The 20,552-nt window shown below is 33.6% G+C and overlaps 1 protein-coding gene across 1 annotated transcript in view; it reads right to left on the bottom strand.

Annotated features, from left to right (window-relative positions):
* Positions 1 to 4,159: 4,159 nt before the first annotated feature.
* The window catches only part of LOC110456144 (choline transporter-like protein 4), a 55,387-nt gene continuing 38,994 nt past the window's right edge, over positions 4,160 to 20,552 (bottom strand). The window contains exons 17-22 of the mRNA XM_021506713.1: positions 14,986 to 15,055; positions 12,724 to 12,797; positions 10,170 to 10,240; positions 9,085 to 9,173; positions 8,206 to 8,290; positions 4,160 to 7,442 (exon numbers count right to left, since the gene is read on the bottom strand). Coding sequence (XP_021362388.1) covers positions 7,303 to 7,442; positions 8,206 to 8,290; positions 9,085 to 9,173; positions 10,170 to 10,240; positions 12,724 to 12,797; positions 14,986 to 15,055 — 529 coding nt within the window. The 3' untranslated portion in view covers positions 4,160 to 7,302. The remainder of the gene's footprint in view (positions 7,443 to 8,205; positions 8,291 to 9,084; positions 9,174 to 10,169; positions 10,241 to 12,723; positions 12,798 to 14,985; positions 15,056 to 20,552) is intronic.

The raw sequence follows: 20,552 nt of genomic DNA, 5'->3' as shown, positions 1-20,552 counted from the left end.
TGTTACTTACATGTATCCATCAGGAAAGATTTGAATATGAGGTCTGTTTCTAGAAATTCCCTGGAATGGTATTTATCACAACATATCTTCTGGCACTTTGGTTTTCTGCGGAATGTTAACGACATGCTGCAAAGATAAAGGTAAATAATGCATATAAAATCAATATGAATTTTTTTATTTGTATTAACATACCAACAACATTCTAATTATTTAGAAATAATTCATTGATTATACGTCATGAATTAATTAGAATTTCTCAGTCGAACTTGTTTATGCAACTTTAAATTCGAATTGTATTAATAGCTAATGACATATCACAAGAGGAGAAGAATTGATTACCTTTTCCGAATAATCTTTGCCAGTCCTCGTAATGATGGCCTACTCATCTTTGCTGTTTTGGCTTGGTGTGGTTCACAGCTGAGAGAGTCACTAAAAACAAATTGGTTTGAGTACATTCATCTGGTCTTATTTATATGAAGAAAAAGAGGGCGTATGCGTTAAAAACACATACGTAATAAGGAAATGTCTATGATTGGCGGGAATAGAATGAACAATATATAAAATAAAGCTTCATTATATTGATCCAGGTGTACATGTGTACCGAACTACAGGAATTTGATGCCGTCAGCTGTCAAGCGGTTGAATGTTTTTTCTGTTAATATATTTGCTGTCGATCTATAATGTCATAACAAAATAGGTGTATGATGAAAATGGCTTTTACTTTCGAAACAGGTAAATGAGCTTGTTATTATATATAAAAGACTTATATTGTTATATGACTTTCGAATTATGGTGCGTTTTAAGAATGAGCTTGGTCTATATATTGCTTTACATTTGGTGCAACTGTGGTTATCAATTTGTTAAAGGACGAACGCAGATTGTACACATAATACTAGTTTAAATACAAATGATTTGGTGTAGACAAAGTTGTTATTTGTAACATAATTGAAGGTTCTAAGGGATCCCTCCTGTGTGCTGAATTTTATATCTTTTCGGAAAGCTTTTGACATGTATTTTAACTCTTTAGACATTAGTTATATTGATAAGTTCAATATCGACGAAGTGGCCATACGTCATAACGTCATATGGTGCGAAAAACAAGCAACCTGTAAATTTCATCAGAGTTTCCGTACGTTGTTTTTGTTATGACCATTTCACGTAACAAATAATGTGGTTGGGTCTGCTGGTGGACATCAGTCATGTGTGTCGTATGTAAGCTTGTAGTTTGATGTTATTCCCCCATGGTTCACATGAAACATAATGTTTGATAATCAATACAATATTGAGGAATTCGCAGGAGCTGCCTTATCAGGCACTAACTACTAGTCCTATGCCACCTGGCTAATATCTCCCTATGTGTGTATGCCTGTGTGTGTGCTGGAGATGTATTGTATATTGATGTATCAATCAGAAAGTCTCTGAACACAACGCCAAACCTTTATTCAACGAGACAACATTGCAAAGTGAGGGGGCGCTGGTTTGGCGGTGGTTGTCATGACAGATAAAACTAGACTCAGGATCGCCATTTATCAAATAAGGCTTTCTTTCGTAAAGTTGACAATGATTTGACAATAGGACAAGACTAGGAAGTCTATGCATCTATTAGCAGGATACACGCAAGAGGAGATATCGAGCACGACGCAGCTGATCTTTTTAACTGTGACTCCCTGCAAGCAGGGAAAAGTAGCTCTTTCTTAAAACCCACAATGTTACTAACTCTTGTAGGCGTTTCACCAACTTTGACGACCATCCTACAGAAACATGTTGCAGTTCACTGACTTTCTCTGTAGGTCTCGTGCTAACAACTTACCATCCTATATTTGAAAGCATAGCCACAGACTATTTAACAAAATACCATGTGAAATTGGTATTTATATACATACATGTATATAACCTTACTGTAGGGAAACCGAATCTTTGTCTCTCCGAGGTTAATGATGTATCACGATTACGAAACTTTCAGATTGTTCTAGAGAGGCTCCACAAGGGAGGTTCTATTTCAGTTTACGCAAAAAACAACAAACAATGTAAGATTAAGTCTGAAAATGCATTAACAAGTCTGAAGATTGTGCTCATCAACTGTAGCAGTACCTTCGTTGAACCTGATGGAGAATAGCCGATAAGCCATTGACCCAATAGTGCTGAAGAGCAGGGTGTTGAAAGCTGTGGCTAACATCCCGTTTTGAACATGACTTGGACGACTGTGACTGACCTAAAGCTCATGGAAAACCATAACCTGACCACTTTAATAGCAAGAAGTCGGCAAGAGTTGGAGTCACATTACTTAGGCCTGGAGTTCAACTTACCGTCTTACCCTTGGCCAAATAGAGTTGATGCATAATACAGCCAAGGTAACTCAAGGTTCTGGAGTTCGATTGACCGATTTCGGGTCCATAGTGCATTCTGTACTACATCAGCTCAAATGTGTGATCATAATGAGATGAATGCAAATGAAAGGCAGACCCTTCTTTGCTTTGCAAACCAGCCTAATATTTCATACTCGACTTTAATAAATAAAACGGCACTTTTTCACTTTGTCGTGGCGACCAAGTGCTGTTTAAAAATAAAAAATGCACGTTTTTGCTTCGTCCCAAAGTCATTAGATCGGATTGTAGCGAACAATTTAGTCAGATTGTAATGCACTTTAGAAAATAGGTCAGTGTTTTTTCTTAGTTAGGCTCACTCAGGAAATAAAATGATGATAAAATTCAACTTCCAAAATTATTTAAATGATCATTATGAATCTTATTCGCTTTTATCATGCAAAAAAAATCTGTAAAAGGGAAGGTTGGTGATTATTTTATTTTTTGTACTGAACAACATTTTTGTTTCCCATATGCCTTAAATGTTCGGCCAATATAGTTACTTTAAAATTAAAAATACGAAAGAGTTATTTAAAATTGATATAATGAAAGCGTTTTATGTTATTTATTTTCTGGGGATTGTAATCAAGCCTTTTCATTTAGGACACAAAACAGAAAAGGGGGAATGAATGTGCACTCTTTAATTGAAGGGTAAAAAGTCACATCCGTAAGATAATTAAAAATTCAATTTCTGATTTGTTTTTTAAAAGAATTCCTTTTTGAGACAATACGGGATATCAGTGTAAACAAAAGCCGACAACAGTAATAATGAAAACAAAGAAGATTTGAAAGTGATTTTTAATTTGAAAGTGAAAAATAAATATTCTGTTTCCGACTCCCAAATTTTCAGTTTTACGTAAAGTTATTAATTGCATTACATGATGCAAAGGAAGGCTGCTTTCTTTGTCATATCTGGATTGTTCTCCAAGAAACATTTTAAATGTGCAATCATGCCCGTGTCTTTCAAGATACAGAGTGGTAGGCTCTTCTAGTGGATTTCCTAGTCCCAGAGGTTTGCCATAACTTTGACAGCTATAGTGATCTTATCTGACTAGTGGAACGGTTGTATACTACACACATTTTACTCTTTATTTCTTTGAATTAAACAAGCGTCACCTGTAAGTGCCACGACGACGAAAGAGCTGTATTATAGTGGATGTTTATATTATTTAAAGGCTACAATCTCCGAAGTCGTTGTATATTTTAGATGTCGATAAAGTGAGTCTTACTAATCGGAACATTATAAATGGAATCAAATGTATCCGGTACCATTATATTTGAATGCCAGACGATTGCCTCTTACATTTCTTTAAGTATAGCCTAATATAAATCTACATGTCGACGATTACGCTTTCACAACGCCGAATATAATATTTTACTCGACTTTCCGTTACATATTCCAGCGTCCAGAAAGAGTGAGCACAACTCCTGGAATTTCGAGGATGGTACATAATAACACCTACACCATATCACCATAACACCTGAACTATATACATGTACATTACTATAACACATAACGTACATCACCTGAGTTACATCAACAATACATATGCATATATGAGAAATGTATTAATAAATAAACAAAATTGCAAGATGAACATGTTTTATTTTAACAAACAATCATTGTAATACATAATGATGAATAATACACACATTTACACAAAAAGGTACAAAGTTGAAGACATTTCAGAAATAATTTAACATCATAATGATTACTGATTACTTTTTAACATACAGGAAACATCCTTTTCCCTTTTGTCGAATTTCTACATGTTTTGGAGCTCTTTAGACATTGATTTCCTTTCCTTTAGTATACTAACCACTGACTTGTCCTAGAAAATGTTTCACATTGCAATAAAGATTTTCGACCCCACTGCATGATCTCAAGATGCGACTAATGTGTCTTTTCTTCAGAATCGGGGATTTCGTATGCCTTCTGCATAAATGACATTGAAGCAACACAAATTGTGCGTCTTATATTATGACGTCAGAGTTCATGACGACAGTTTCCCAGATCGGAAACAGGAATAACGTATTCCGACGGGAAACTTATGGTATTCTAGATGTAATGTCTGAACTCGTGATGGTCGGTTATCATATTTATATCACTCTCGTTAGAAAGATAAACATGAGAACCAACCATCACTCGTTGGTGCACTTCTATATATAAATTTATATTGGTCCTATCATTATTAACGACATGGAATAACCTTCATTTTAAAAGGGTTAACTCAAAATATATCGCAGACAACCTTTGACTTCCAAAGATAAAAATCCAGACCCCACCGTAAATATTAGTGTCAGGTTTTCTCGTTAAATAATGTCGTAAGTTCTGACATTTAAAATAAAAGATATAGCATTGCAAACGTCAGATCATATATTTAAATTATAAATAATATAAAAATTAAAAACAAAATATTACAATTATTACTAAGGGCTAAACATTTAATGATAATGTCGACAAAAACATACAGGGGAAACACTAAACTATCCAGTTAATATCAAATGAAAAAAACAGTATGATAAAGACGTTCTCTGAACACTTAATAAACAGAATTGATTTTAAATAATATATGTACATTTAATTTTTTTAAACTAGAACAAATATATTAAAAATACATAAAATATTCAAAAATATTTATTTATAAAAGATGTGTAACTCTATCTTGGAACCAGCCGAGATAATACAACAAATATTGCAATGTGAAAAATCAGAATATATTTACAAAGCGATGACTCAATGCCGTGTATATTATTGTATTCAATCATGGCAGGATAAAGGTTGAAACACATCTAGAGATTCATCAGAGCATATGATACAATCGTATGTACAATACCAACACTATTAAATATATACGAGACAATATCTGAACAAACACTAGTTCATTCCCACATGTAAGGATTGGTATAACTACAATAAAAACTACAATCCAATTTGAAACAATAGTTATATGGACGGAACACATCATTAGATTTTAATTTATCTAATATGTAAACAATCTGGACGGAAACTGACATTGAAATTGGAAGATAAAACTATAGAATTACCTATATCACAGAGGTTATTAATATATTATAATCAAAATATCACAATCACATGTACTTTATTACTATTATCACATTGTCTCTGTCGACACTAAAGTATATTCTGCCAAATATTGGGATGGATTTTAAGTGTGTTGTCCTTTTATGTTCACACTGAGCATCAAGTCACATTTTGGTTGCCATCACCGAGTACAGTAAGAGAAGCTGTGTAATATACATGTCATTCTGAAATTGGTCACAGACCATATTTCTGCATCAATATATAATAAATGTCAAACATTTCAAGGAGACTTACAGCTAAATTCAAACTGTACGAACATACACCAATACGTCCTTAGCATACAAGATGGGAGATGAACAAAATTCTTTTTCTTTCCATCATATGCTCAATTTGTGTCCAATAACACATTTTCTGAATATAAAGACGGGGTAAGCAAAGAAAAAAACAAATAGTTTCGCTTTTGCTGCGAAATCTTTAAAGCGTAACATTTTTCTTTGTTTCCAAAACGGTTCGTATAGCATGATACTTATTGAAAGTTTATGGGATAGTATGATAACCAATTGGGTAGAGAATGTAATAAACTGATTTACATACATATCGCATCACAGGTACTTTTTTTCTACAAAAAGTATTTCAAACTTACTAACAATTACAGCATGTCGAACGTTTGAAATAAAATTATGATAACATTACATCTGTTAACACATTATCTCCCTTGATATTGACATGACGATACCTCTGTTTGAAGATTATTGACAATGACGATATATATGTTTTGAGATATCTGTCCCGAGGGTATATCTGTTTCGAGAGTACTGACATGATGATAAATATGTTTAAAGAGTATTGACATAACAATATCTCTGTTTCGAGATAACTGCCATGACAATATCTCGAAAATTCGAGAGTAATGGCATGACAATAACTCTGTTATAAAGTATTGACATGACCATATATCTGCTTCGAGAGTATTGACACGACCATATCTCTGTTTCGAGAGTACTGAAATGACCATATCTCCGTATATTTGTTTCGAGAGTACTGACATTGTGATATCTCTGTTTTAAGGATATTGACAAGAAAGTATCTCTGCTTTGGAAGTATTGACATGATAATATCTCTATTTAAATGGTACAGACATGACAATATCTCTGTTTTGAGAGAAGAGATATGACAATATATCTGGTTTCAAGTAAGAGGTCTTTACTAGTCACACAAATATCCCTTCACTTAAAAATATCCCAACATTACAATTCATAAAATAAAAAAACATAAAAAATATATTACCCATCTAAATCTCTATCTAGAGGTTAATAAATTATCACTAGTTTTTTTTCAACTTCAAAATACTTTAAAGCTATCATGGTAGATAGTGTTGATCTTACAATCTAAATAAGATTTCTCTTAGATTTTCCTATGATCACAAAGCTGTTTTGCCATTACGTGATCTATGGTTAGTTTTGATTTACAAAATCATACTTTCGGTTTTATTGGTGGAAGCAGCGATCATACTTTAAAGTATGAGAGCATTGTCAGATTATCTATATTTTAAAAAAGCATTTATTTAAAAAAATGCTTCTATTTTATTTTTCAAATGCGAAGTTTGAAATTGAAAGTAAAAGGCATTGAATATAGACGTTGCGTGTCAGATAAGCTAATGGGAGGTATGGTTTTTTTCTTATAGTCTCACTTTACAATCTCAGTATGCTGGTCAGGCAACTGTTTAATATATGCTATTACTGTGAACTCTGTTTTTTCTGTTTTTGAATACCTGATTCTGTACATATCCCTGTCATATATATATTCCAAAATCAAATATATCACTAAGTGAAATAATTATTTCAGAACTTGAAAAATTAGAAATCATCATTAGAAATCATCATTTTCTTTTTTCTATTTGCCCTTGGATTTTTTGTCTTTGCCGTCATCATCCGGGTCCTCAAACTTGTTCTTTTTGCCAATTATCTTCATCAGCCCTTTGCTCATAAAGTATGGTTTTTCTGCAGAGCCATCATGCATTTCTAGGTCTTCCACTACAATAACAAAGTTATATACTTAGTTTACACATTAAAAGATACTTGTGGAAAACTAGTGAAATGCGTCCGTTTATGCGCAAAATATAATTAAACTCTTATAAGCAGGTCATCTTGCCCATCAATAATATAATAAAACAATTGTATACATTTGATAGGTTCCTTATATCATTGTGCAAATGTATACCAAATGCCAATGTAAAAGTTACCAAAGGTTACAGGTCAAATTATCAAATATATATATATCAATAAAATTTCAATGTTTCCTTATTGTAAATTTGCTTAAGTTATACCAGAAATATATGTATAGGTCATCAACGGTCACAGATCAGATGTTAATGAACACGTAGATATTAACCCAAATTTAAAATGTATTAATGAATTTAATAAAACTAAAAATATCAACACCCTAACTACACAAAACCATCCTCATTTACGTCAAGTTATTATATCCAAGTAAGGTAACAGTTACATAAGGTTTTGTATTAAGTCAAATAACTAAAGTCTCGCACGTCAAACCTGAATGATTAGCAAAGATTTTTATTACAAGACGCCTTTACCAAAATTGTTAAACATACGTTCACGTATTACTGATATAGTCCATGTGATTGATGTATACGTTGAAACTTTTCTCTTTACCAATTTACTTCTACCACTTAACTCAAACGATGTTAATTTTTTGTGTCAACAAGCGACAATTATAAGGCGCGTCTTAAATTTGATTAAGCATCAATAACAAAGCTATTTGTAATCGTTTACTTACAAAAGCATAGAAATAACGTGTCAACTGCCATCGTGTAGACACTGAAGAACCCACACGTGATCAGGAACGTGCCAATAATCACAATCTGAAAAAAGAGAAAACGCAGTCTAAACAAAACTGAAATTCGAATTCAAAACCGATAAAAACATGGCAACACATGAACACAGGAAAGATTTATTTTGAGATACTTGAAAACATTTTTTTTCTAATGTTGTAATATGTTGATGTTAAGTTTATAAATGTGGTATTTAATTTATCATTTTCTTTATAAAACCTTCCACTGCTTGGTGATCACATCAGGGTTAAATATTTGCATTTGTGGTCCCATTCAGAGTCGCTATGCGTGAAATGAAGGGAGAAGCAAGTTGCATTAAGTGAGATTCCTGCTGATGTGGCAAGGGAAAAAACTCATTTAACTAAACGAATTTCCATCGCAGAGAATGACAACCCTGCAGGTCCCTAAGCCATTCCTTTGAATATATAGATTCCTCTTTCATATTTACAATGAAGGAGTATGTATTGAATCTATGTCTAAGATGTTACAACTTAATAGCAATGACTTTACTTCAACGTTTCAAACATAAGAAATGTTACACCTATTTTTTTAATCAACTCGTTGAATAACGGGAATTAAGTACCTCGAATGAAGCAAGTTAAAATCGATCGGTTTTAATCCACATTTTTTCAATTTTTCTTGTTTTATTGAACAAGCATAGAAATATATTGAACATGTATATGGAAATTAACAGGTTGGTGGTTGTTACGAAATGGAACATATTATCACAAAGTGTTATAAAGTACGTTTTAATAACCTATGTGCATCAGCTAGGTTTACGACAGCTTATGTTATTATTTAGGTGTAAGGGATAATGTACATACCACAATTGGTGTGATGTAAAAGTTGAGCGTAGGCACATAGTCGGAAAAGAATGCAATCTTTCCTTGAAACCAATAGTATGCTCCAACCCCTGTAAACAGAAAGAAAGGTTAATCACATTAACTTGTCTAGTTAAATAGGTCAGATTGTCGGGTATGACAAAAGTGATATTTTTATGATCACTGCATTGGAGATATACAAAAATGTCATATATTTACTAGTTATGACAGCAAAAGTTCATTATGTCCATTTTATCCAATACATTCAATTTCAGTAGATATGGCGCATTTCTTTTTTTACGTTTTCGAGGCATCCACAAATATATGAAATTGCAATCTTGACGTTTCATGGCATGAATGATTCACTGATCAAAATCGATAACTCAGCTGACTCTATGACATCCAGGCTTATCAAGCTCAGTTGTATTGCAGTACTATACAAACTAATGACGGTAGTGCGCTAGGTTTATTACACTCGTTAACGAACAAACATCAAGACTGCTAGAAGTTTTATTATACGTTTTTACGAAATTTTACAATAGCACCAATTTCAATGCACTATGCACTACTGTACAAACAAATAACAACACTGCTAGGATTTTTTATACACTACTTAACAAAATAATCACAATAGCGATATATTTTCATTACACTCGTGAACAAACAAATTGCAATAGCTCTACGTTGTATTTTATCCATCTGTACAAATTTACCACAATCCTACCGTAAAAACTTATCGTAAATACTCTAGGGTTCGTTGCATAATTGTAAAACTTAGCAAAATAGCGCAAAATTTATCATACCCATGTACAAAGCAATCATAAAGAAAAGCACTAAAAGCAATATATCACTGGTGTTGAAACTAAACTGAATAGTGCTATTTTTATTACACTAAGTTACAAACTAAACTTCGTACTGCCAAATTCAGTTATATTCGTATACAAGATAATCACAATGGAGCCAGATTGCATTGTACTTTGCACAAGAATCATTGATTATTTTAACTACAGAACAAATGTGTAAAAAAAACAATGTCTTGCATATATTGCTGTTCTATCCTGTGACAATATATTTCATTTGCTACCTACCAACTGCTGCGGTTACAGCTAGCTTGCTCAGAAACAGCACATAGTCGGTAAGCTTATCCAGCACAACGGCCCTAGGAGAGAAAAGAAACAGAAATTTTAGCATAAACACTATGAGTGGAGGCATTTTAAACAAATTTGTTTTTAACTGACACATCAGTAAACATTATTGCATTTTGTGTTTCTTGAAACTTTATAATTGTTAAAATATGTGCTAAGCTATACTGCTACTGTACACAGGGAAACTTTCTCGACAAATGCCGAGTGAAACTGACTTAACTAAATCAGCTCTATAAATAGACTCACGCGCCGGGAAATACGTAAAACGAAATCTAAAAGCATTTCTGTTTCATTATTGTTTAAACATTGGTGTTCCAGAAACTAACTAGGAAATATTAATACTTTTCTTCACAACTGACTAGCTTTCTAGTTTTATAATGTGTAATTATAAAGTTTCATGATAGAAATCAGAATCAAAAGTTAGATGCAGTCTGGTAATTTTATCATCATCATTATTTGTACTCGAAACACCTGGACATATTTTATTGATATCAAATAAAATTAATAGCAAATATATCACTTTTTAAAATATGTACAGAATCCCGACTCAAATTTAATTTTAATAGATAAAAGCAGCAATTGATAAGACACTTCAAAACCTGGAAGGACATGATGAGTCTGCGATAAAAAGTCTGGAAAATCAGATGCTGAAGCAGGATAGGTTTCATAGAAAAATCATAAATTCAAAAAAACACTGACAAGATACGAATTAGATTTCCAATTAAAGGTTTCAAATCGACATCCCCGAATCTCTTTCAGAGTTATGATAAAATCATCAACATAGAAGGTCTTGTTTGTACATGAATAACATTTTAATAAGTTGACATTTGATTCTTCGCTTTGATGGTCCCCTAAGCCGTATTTACAGAAAAAACATCTGCACAGGACACACTGTCTGACGCAATGATATCTAAATATAAAAGAAAATATGGATCGAAAAAACACCTCACACTGAGAAACCAATAGATAAGTGTGATAAGCTGAAAGTTGTTTCAACTTATATTAATCACTCTTGAAAATGCACCCCGAACATCTCGACGTGCGATCGAGGAATCAAACACTGGTCGCCTTGATGAAAGGCAAGTGCGCTACTCACTGCGCCATCACGAATCATTATTAAGTCATGTTCCAATACATGTCCTCTGCCCGGACAAACCTAATATTTGAAATACTTGTCCAAACTACAACAAAATATTGTCTAGTCATGATACAATGCGTGTCTCCTACCACAACAAACCTAGTCAATGTAATACATTTTCAAACTTCAAATTTAGCATAAATCGTTATTTCCAATGTCACACATACAACATAGGCCAAAACAATAGTTCCAATGAATAACAGTTATTAGTGATGGTAATGGAAGTCACGTGTACTGTTAGTAACAGCGTAATATAACTACACACCAAATTGGATCGAAACCGGTCAATATCTAACCATTGACTAATCAGATGTCACACCGGTCATCTTGAATGTGCAGCTTCATAAAAAAGTTTCTTGCATATCCAGGTACGCGCACCAATAATTATGCAAAATTTCATTGGAATCCCACTTTTCTGGACTATGATTTTAAGAATATTGCGATTATAATCTATCAGCGATTGTTGTCATCAAAATATATGAAGCCACCCGGAAGCTAACGTCCTGTTACTTATAAGATTGTCATTTCTTTAACTAACTGTCCCATGTTTAAGCTTGGCCGAGCTATTAGCAGTACATACTTAAAAATGGTATACAACTTACCAGATTTCTATTTCTATTACATATACCTACTACTTTTCATAGAAATATATATATATTCAAAAGATACGATCTAGTCTGGGAAATGCAATAATATAATCATTATTTTAAGCGACAACATTATTAGTATTATTTTGATACATCACAACATATATTAATATTATATACTATGAAAAGGAACAATAAAGAAATGTGTTTCACACCTTAAAACAAGAACAAAAATATTTAGAAAAAAAGTCCACCAGGGATGACATGAGAATGAAAGTATCAACGAGGATATCATGAATATCTAACAGAAAACTCTTGAGAAATCCAATTGTCAAAGAGGGGATCATTTTCATGAAGAAGAAAAATAGCCAAGACAAGAATTGTTTCACCATTTTGAGGATTTGAATCTTACATTCACCAATCTGTTTATAATTCACACTTCTGTGACATAAATAATATAATCATACTTCTAAAAGGTTCAGTCTGGACAAGAATTACAATTTAAACAATTCCCACCATACCCTTTGCTTTTAACGAAACCTAGGTAGTATATACTGCAGAAATAAACTTGACACGACACACTAACTCCAACGTTAGTCATACATGTATGAAGTAATGGTTCGGAGACAAATAAGACAATCAAATAGTTAAGCGTGATAAATTGTAGAAGTACTAATCGTCCTGTTAAAATATGCTTTAGCTTGTAATGATACATGTCGGCATATTAAGCACCGAATATCGTAAAAAACCCATTAACAATGTGTATTCCTACCTTACAACATTTCGTAGTATAAGAAAGAAAGCATCTTTCGCTGCCGAACAGAAGTTCTTTCCATAAACTGCAACCTAAACAGACATATATATATATATATTAGCAACTTGTAACAGTAAACTTTTATACCAAATAACCAAAAATATAATGGAACCAACCATACACTATTCATAACCCTACTCTGTCGTATGGTTGGATTTCCAAAAATGTGGTTTAATACTAAACACATACAGATTTCTCTCAAAGTGTATGCATGGCATTTATATGTTATTTCTGAAGTCAACACGTAACAACATTTGCTTTCAATCATCAGCAAGTCCTATTGACATGCATATGAGTCTGAAAACAGGCATGTGCAGAAAACCTGTCACGATCAAAACTACTTGAGAGCAAAAAATGCTCACGGAAACGAAAGTATTAAAATAGTATATCTTCAGTGAATTGAAATAATTAAAACATTTGAAAATACTTAATCCGGAATATAAACAACTGTACATGCCAGGAGCGATGCGGACCCTTATGGGCTTTTAATTAAAAATTAGGATGAAATTCGCTGTTCATGTTCGAAAGCATGGTAAAAAAGATATTTTTCTATTTATCAGTCAAATATTCTGATGGCAGCTAGTACATGCTGACCTATAATGGCGCCAATTACCAGATAAACTCATTATTTCAAACATTTTATGTATGTGGCCGTGGCACAGCACTGAAACGGGATGGCCTGGTGTTAATCAACGTTACTTTTAACTGTTATGTAGCTGTTCGAGGTTCTTTGAACCTGTAATATATTTAAAACTCCTTTTATACATAATCTATATCCAGCATTACGACTGAAGTAATTGTATATCAATGAACTACGACGATTTCCTGTTACTCCATCATGTCATCAATTTAAATAGGCATTAAAAACGCTTTTTTTTCAGCATGACTATATGTTTGAAACAATTATTTTTTTACCAAAGAATAAATGATAAGAAGAACCGAGCAAAATACAAATAGAAACAGTGTTCTGAAAATAAAATTTATTGTGGCTAGATCGGGACTCGAACCCTAGACTATTATACTATCGTTCCAACCAACTTAGCAACCAAGTCAACGGAAATGTCCTGGCACAACTGTGCTACTGCTATATCTAAAACGAAATCAATAGCAGGGTTACTGTATATACGAAAAGTCACATTGCAATAGGACAGTGGTCCTTTAATGAAGCTTCAGTACGTTCTTAGGTAAAAAATATAACAGGTTTTTTAATAATATGGACCCCGGTTGTTCTAACATAAGTAAACTTGCTAATTTCATGCCCAGCGAGTACTATTTCTGTACCGAAGTATTCTATCGGATATTGACACTCAATTGGATACCATTGTATTTGTCACTCGCGGGTTGTGTACAGGAAACGCCTGCTTGAAAAAAAAAGTTGAAAATACAGACGTTGCTCAATTAACACCAACGAATTTATATATGTTCTTATTGGGGGAAAATAAACTTTCGTCTTTGTTCTTAACATAAGGCATGAAACAAGTTGTTTTTCCAAAACAAACCCCAATTGGTCCCAGTTTGTTCTTTTCCTAAGAGTGTGGATAATAAGCTTTTGTCGACATAAAAAAAAAAAACAACAAACAAACAGAGTTTGCCAAAAAACTGCAGTAGTTAAAATTTAAAATAAGAAACAATTGGGTAGTATGTTTTTCTATGTTCTTTCATTAGTGTTACACAGTTGTTAAGCCTCAATAACCAGCGTAATCCATATTCATTAAAAACATTAAGGAGTTCCTAAAATATTTAGTTATATTGTAATTCTCAAACTAAACTTAACCAAATAGACATAGCCACTGATCTTCCCTAGGTACTTAACTATAATTTAACTTCGGTGCACACTTACTTAATATATATATTTTTCAGAGGCCAGTCAACATTAACTTAATTTTAGAAAGGAAACTGCTAATTTTTCATCAATACCTGCGAAGCATTTTTTGTGTATTTTGATGTTCTATTGGTTAATGACAATAAGTTACAAAATCAAAAACTTACAGATATGTATGTCACTTCTAGACTGTGTTGAGTAAATAACACACAAAAGTTCCATAAATAAAGACTTGGGGCGAAATCATCAGTTATTTTATTATTATTTTATACAGACTTAATAACTTATACAATGTTAATTATTGACCTCTCTGGGTAAATGCTCAACTTAGGTTCAAGTCCCATCCTTTTTAAAAAGAAAAAACAAAATTGGTTTATATGTATACTTCTAATACTTACTATTATGTAAGCGTTTCTGTTCAGGAATTTAACACACTTTTCGAGACACCAGAAGCAGCACTTCAAACATCTACAAGTAAAAATGATAACATGAATGTTTCTGGCAACAATGACAAAGAATCACTCGTTTTTATCAACATATTTAACATCTTCAATACATCATTTCATCAGTAATTTCAGATGTTTGTTACCTGATAAAATCAGTAATGTCCTAAGTAAGTAAACCTATTACATCAGTGATGTTAATTATGTTAGTCAACTGGTTACGTCTGTGAGGTAAATAGTTGTAGGTTAACGTAAGTTTACTGGTTACATTAATGATACCACTTATGTTCGTTGAGTAATTAAATCAGTGATGTGAGTTATGTAAATTCACTTGTTACATCAGATACATTAGATTGTAACTTAACAGGTTGTGTCAGTACAGTTACACATGAAGGTTACATCAGTGATACTACTTATGTAATTCCACGGTTTAAACCAGTGATACGAATTACCTAAGTTATCAATGATGCTAGATACGTAAGTTAACGGGAAGTATCGGTAATCTTTCATATGAAGATTTCTTCGGAGATGTTAGATACGTAAGTTAAAAGGCGTCATCCGATTAGATGATGTTACAGTACATATGTAGATTTCCTCAGATATGTTAGATACGTAAGATAAAAGGCTTCATCCGATTAGGTGATGTTACATATGAAGATTTCCTCAGAAATATTAGATACGAAAGTATATTGGTTACATTGTTGTTGTTACATAGGTAGAATTCCTCAGTGATGTTAGATACGTAAGTATATGGGTTACATTGTTGTTGTTACATAGGTAGAATTCCTCAGAGATGTTAGATACGTAAGTATATGGGTTACATTGGTGATGTTACATATGTAGTTTCCTCAGAGAGGTTAAATACATAAGTATATGGGTTACATTGGGGATGGTACATATGTAGATTTCCTCAGAGATGTTAGATACGTAAGTTTATTGGTTACATTGATGATGTTACATATGGAGATTTCCTCAGAGATGTTAGATACGACATAACTAAGGTTAGTGACATATGTGGGTGGCAGTGCTAACTAGGGGCGTTAATTATATATCAATATATCTCTCGTTAATTTTTTAATGTAACCTACATGTAGGTGTACTATAACACATGCTCAAGTACATCGACATTACTAAGGTTATATTAGTGAGATAAGGGGGTGGCAGTGCTAACTAGGGGCGTTAATTATATATCAATATATCTCTCGTTAATTTTGTAATATAACCTACATGTAGGTGTAATATAACACGTGCTCAAGTACATCGACATTACTAAGGTTAGTGACATATGTGGGTGGCAGTGCTAACTAGGGGCGTTAATTATATATCAATATATCAAATTACTACTCTCACATATTACTATTTATTCATTATACATTCAATAATAATCAACTGCAGAATATGGCCATGGTACCTATCAATAATTTCAAGGTATGATTCTAAGTAATTATGTTACATATATTATAAGGGCTGGTGTTTTAGACTTTGAAAACATTTTGTATTAGCGCCAAATTTAACTACAGCTAAAGTATGTCCAATATATAAGAATATGTGACAGAACAGAGGTTAGAGCAGGTTAGAGGTATGGAAGGGAAAGTAAGACTATAGAGAAAAAAAAAGAAAAAAAGAGAGACGCTGTATCAATTTATGTGTCGGAATGTTCAAGGAGTTTGACATATGTATTTAGAAATACTCGTTTATGTAAGTATATCATATAGATATGTGTACATATTTTGGCAAAGGCAGGGTTTAAGTAATATCGTGTAGTCATTCCCATTTTTTTCGAATCTGTATTAAATTTCAATGAAAATAAGTCACCTTTACCAACAGCAATATATCTCTCGTTAATTTTGTAATATTACCTACATGTAGGTGTACTATAACACGTGCTGAAGTAGATCAACATTACTAAGGTTAGTGACATACATGTATGTGGGTGGCAGTGCTAACTAGGGATGCTATACACGGACGTTCAATAATCTCTATAGTTTCGGAAGAAAGGGTAAGGCACAAGACATTAAGGGCAAGATGTTGATAGAAAGGACATGCTACTGTGAAGTAAAGGCAGAATGCAGTTCCCTGTTAATTTCCATGCTGTCTGTGATCACAGTCAATCTGCACAAAACTTTCAAAATCCTGTACATAATACCACCCCAACTGAAACCATGTTCATCAGCAATTGCTGCTCTTAATAACAGAATATTTGGATAAACAAAGGCTTTACATCCATTTTGTTTTGTTTTTATACCCATGATCTGCATGGCAGGGAGTGTTTACCGTGCCAATCCCACAAACTAATACTGAACGTGTTAGTGGAGTGCTGTCTGTTGAAATTACATGTAGGTGTAATATAACTCGTGCTCAAGTACCTCGACATTACTAAGGTTAGGGACATATGTGGGTGGCAGTGTTAACTAGGGGCGTTAATTATATATCAATATATCAAATTACTACTCTCACATATTACTATTTATTCATTATACATTCAATAATAATCAACTGCAGAATATGGCCATGGTACCTATCAATAATTTCAAGGTATGATTCTAAAGGTTAGTGACATACATGCATGTGGGTGGCAGTGCTAACTAGAGATGCTATACACGGACGTTCAATAATCTCTTTAGTTTCGGAAGAAAGGGTAAGGCACAAGACATTAAGCGCAAGATGTTGATAGAAAGACATGCTACTGTGAAGTAAAGGAAGGATGCAGTTCACTGTTAATTTCCATGCTGTCTGTGATCACAGTCAATCTGCAAAAAACTTTCAAAATCCTGTACACAATACCACACCAACTGAAACCCTGTTCATCAGCAATTGCTACTCTTAATAACAGATCTTAAGAAAAAATACTTTATTATTTACAGCTTTGTAAATAATGAGATTTCCTGGCAAATTCAGATTCATTAAGACCTTTTCAAAACAGCGAATTCAGGTCACAAAGACACTTGAATGACAATTAACTAGATTCAAAGGACGAGATAAAATGTACCTCCTGTCCTGACCAATGAGTATGTCCTGTCACTATGTTTTATACCACTATAATGAACAAGAATACTGATGGTAAGTCAATGTTTAAACACTGGCTACATTATGTGATGAAGCAGAAGTTCAAGTGGGATGGATCGGTGGTATCAGTACCAGGAAATGTGGGAGCAACTGTTCCGCCATCCTCAGAATTACATGGGTTATGCTCGCATACGTTCTCTGCACCCATGGAAAATGCCATAACAGAATCGAAAGCGCGCTGTTACATGTACCTTCATTGTAGTCGATTGGTTTCAGCAATAGAAATATAAAAAAGACCAATCGCTAGGCTGATACCTGTCCTTTGAAGATTACTGAGAAGCCACACATGACTTAAAAGCCGGTCAATTTTACTGTTATATTGCCGCGCGATTTTTGATGTACATCATACAATCAAACTAGTCTACTTGTGTCAGCTGCGCCATATCACATACAGAGCCTTTAATTTTGTCATGACATATTTCAGAAGTGCAAGATGTTAAATTAACTTTGTAACCTTCGATTATTTTTTAGGATGATTTGACAATTCAGCATGTTTTGTGTTCTAAATTAAGTCACTGACCATTGACAATGTACACATTTGTAGAAGGTCGGAACAATATTTGGATAAACAAAGGCTTTACATCCATTTTGTTTTGTTTTTATACCCATGATCTGCATGGCAGGGAGTGTTTACCGTGCCAATCCAACAAACTAATACTGAACGTGTTAGTGGAGTGCTGTCTGTTGAAATCACATCATTTAAGTGATAGAATTCCAGGATGGTTTTTGAAATAAACTCCTTTGTTTAATTAATACTGAACGTGTTAGTGGAGTGCTGTCTGTTGAAATCACATCATTTAAGTGATAGAATTCCAGGATGGTTTTTGAAATAAACTCCTTTGTTGATGAATTAAAGATGACAAATATTTCTGGTAGTCGTTTCATAGGTGACAATCTGATACATTTATATCAGACTGGTGACAATATTTGATTCAGGAATAACAATTATCACAACATCAGTACGTGATTTCTTCTTGTCGCAGTTCAGATTATTTAATTCAGCTAGAAAATAGGGCTGAAATGGCAGACTTAATTGAGAAGAACTCCTGGCAGAAAGTGCTTCAGGAACCCCGACGAATACCCTGAATTTGTTCGTAAGTGCTAGAAATACCCCAAATATGTTTGACGTGCTAGAAAGCTCCCCATGACACAAATGACAATAAAGGTGAACCACCTAGATAACTGATAGAATACAAATTGAAAATGGTCGCAGAATACACATTTCTTCAGCAGCAAAGCCAACTACAGTGCCAGAACGTACTGACTAAAAATGTAAAGACCATAAGAATGAAGGTCAGGGACTGCAACAGTACCGGTAGAAACGGAAACCATCACAGACAAACTACAAAAAGAAGTTGGCCATTATATATCAATATATCTCTCGTTAATTTTGTAATATAACCTACATGTAGGTGTAATATAACACGTGCCCAAATACATCGACATTACTAAGGTTAGGGACATATGTGGGTGGCAGTGCTAACTAGGGATGCTACACACGGACGTTCAATAATCTCTATAGTTTCGGAAGAAAGGGTAGGGCACAAGACATTAAGGGCAAGATGGTGATAGAAAGGACATGCTACTGTGAAGTAAAGGAAGAATGCAGTTCACTGTTAATTTCCATGCTGTCTGTGATCACAGTCAATCTGCACAAAACTTTCAAAATCCTGTACATAATACCACACCAACTGAAACCATGTTCATCAGCAATTGCTGCTCTTATTAACAGATCTTAAGAAAAAATACTTTTTTATTTACAGCTTTGTAAATAATGAGATTTCCTGGCAAATTCAGATTCATTAGGACCTTTTCAAAACAGCGAATTCAGGTCACAAAGACACTTGAATGACAATTAACTAGATTCAAAGGATGAGATAAAATTTACCGCCTGTCCTGACCAATGAGTATGTCCTGTCACTATGTTTTATACCACTATAATGAACAAGAATACTGATGGTAAGTCAATGTTTAAACACTGGCTACATTATGTGATGAAGCAGAAGTTCAAGTGGGATGGATCGGTGGTATCAGTACCAGGAAATGTGGGAGCAACTGTTCCGCCATCCTCAGAATTACATGGGTTATGCTCGCATACGTTCTCTGCACCCATGGAAAATGCCATAACAGAATCGAAAGCGCGCTGTTACATGTACCTTCATTGTATTCGATTGGTTTCAGCAATAGAAAAAAAAAAAAGACCAATCGCTAGGCTGATACCTGTCCTTTGAAGATTACTGAGAAGCCACACATGACTTAAAAGCCGGTCAATTTTACTGTTATATTGCCGCGCGATTTTTGATGTACATCATACAATCAAACTAGTCTACTTGTGTCAGCTGCGACATATCACATACAGAGCCTTTAATTTTGTCATGACATATTTCAGAAGTGCAAGATGTTAAATTAACTGTGTAACCTTCGATTATTTTTTAGGATGATTTGACAATTCAGCA

Source organism: Mizuhopecten yessoensis, unplaced genomic scaffold (assembly GCF_002113885.1).
Source record: "Mizuhopecten yessoensis strain PY_sf001 unplaced genomic scaffold, ASM211388v2 scaffold8537, whole genome shotgun sequence".
In the NCBI taxonomy this organism is placed as follows: Eukaryota; Metazoa; Mollusca; class Bivalvia; order Pectinida; family Pectinidae; genus Mizuhopecten; species Mizuhopecten yessoensis.
Note: the sequence above shows the minus strand (reverse complement) of the source record. Positions and strands in the feature narration are given on the sequence as shown.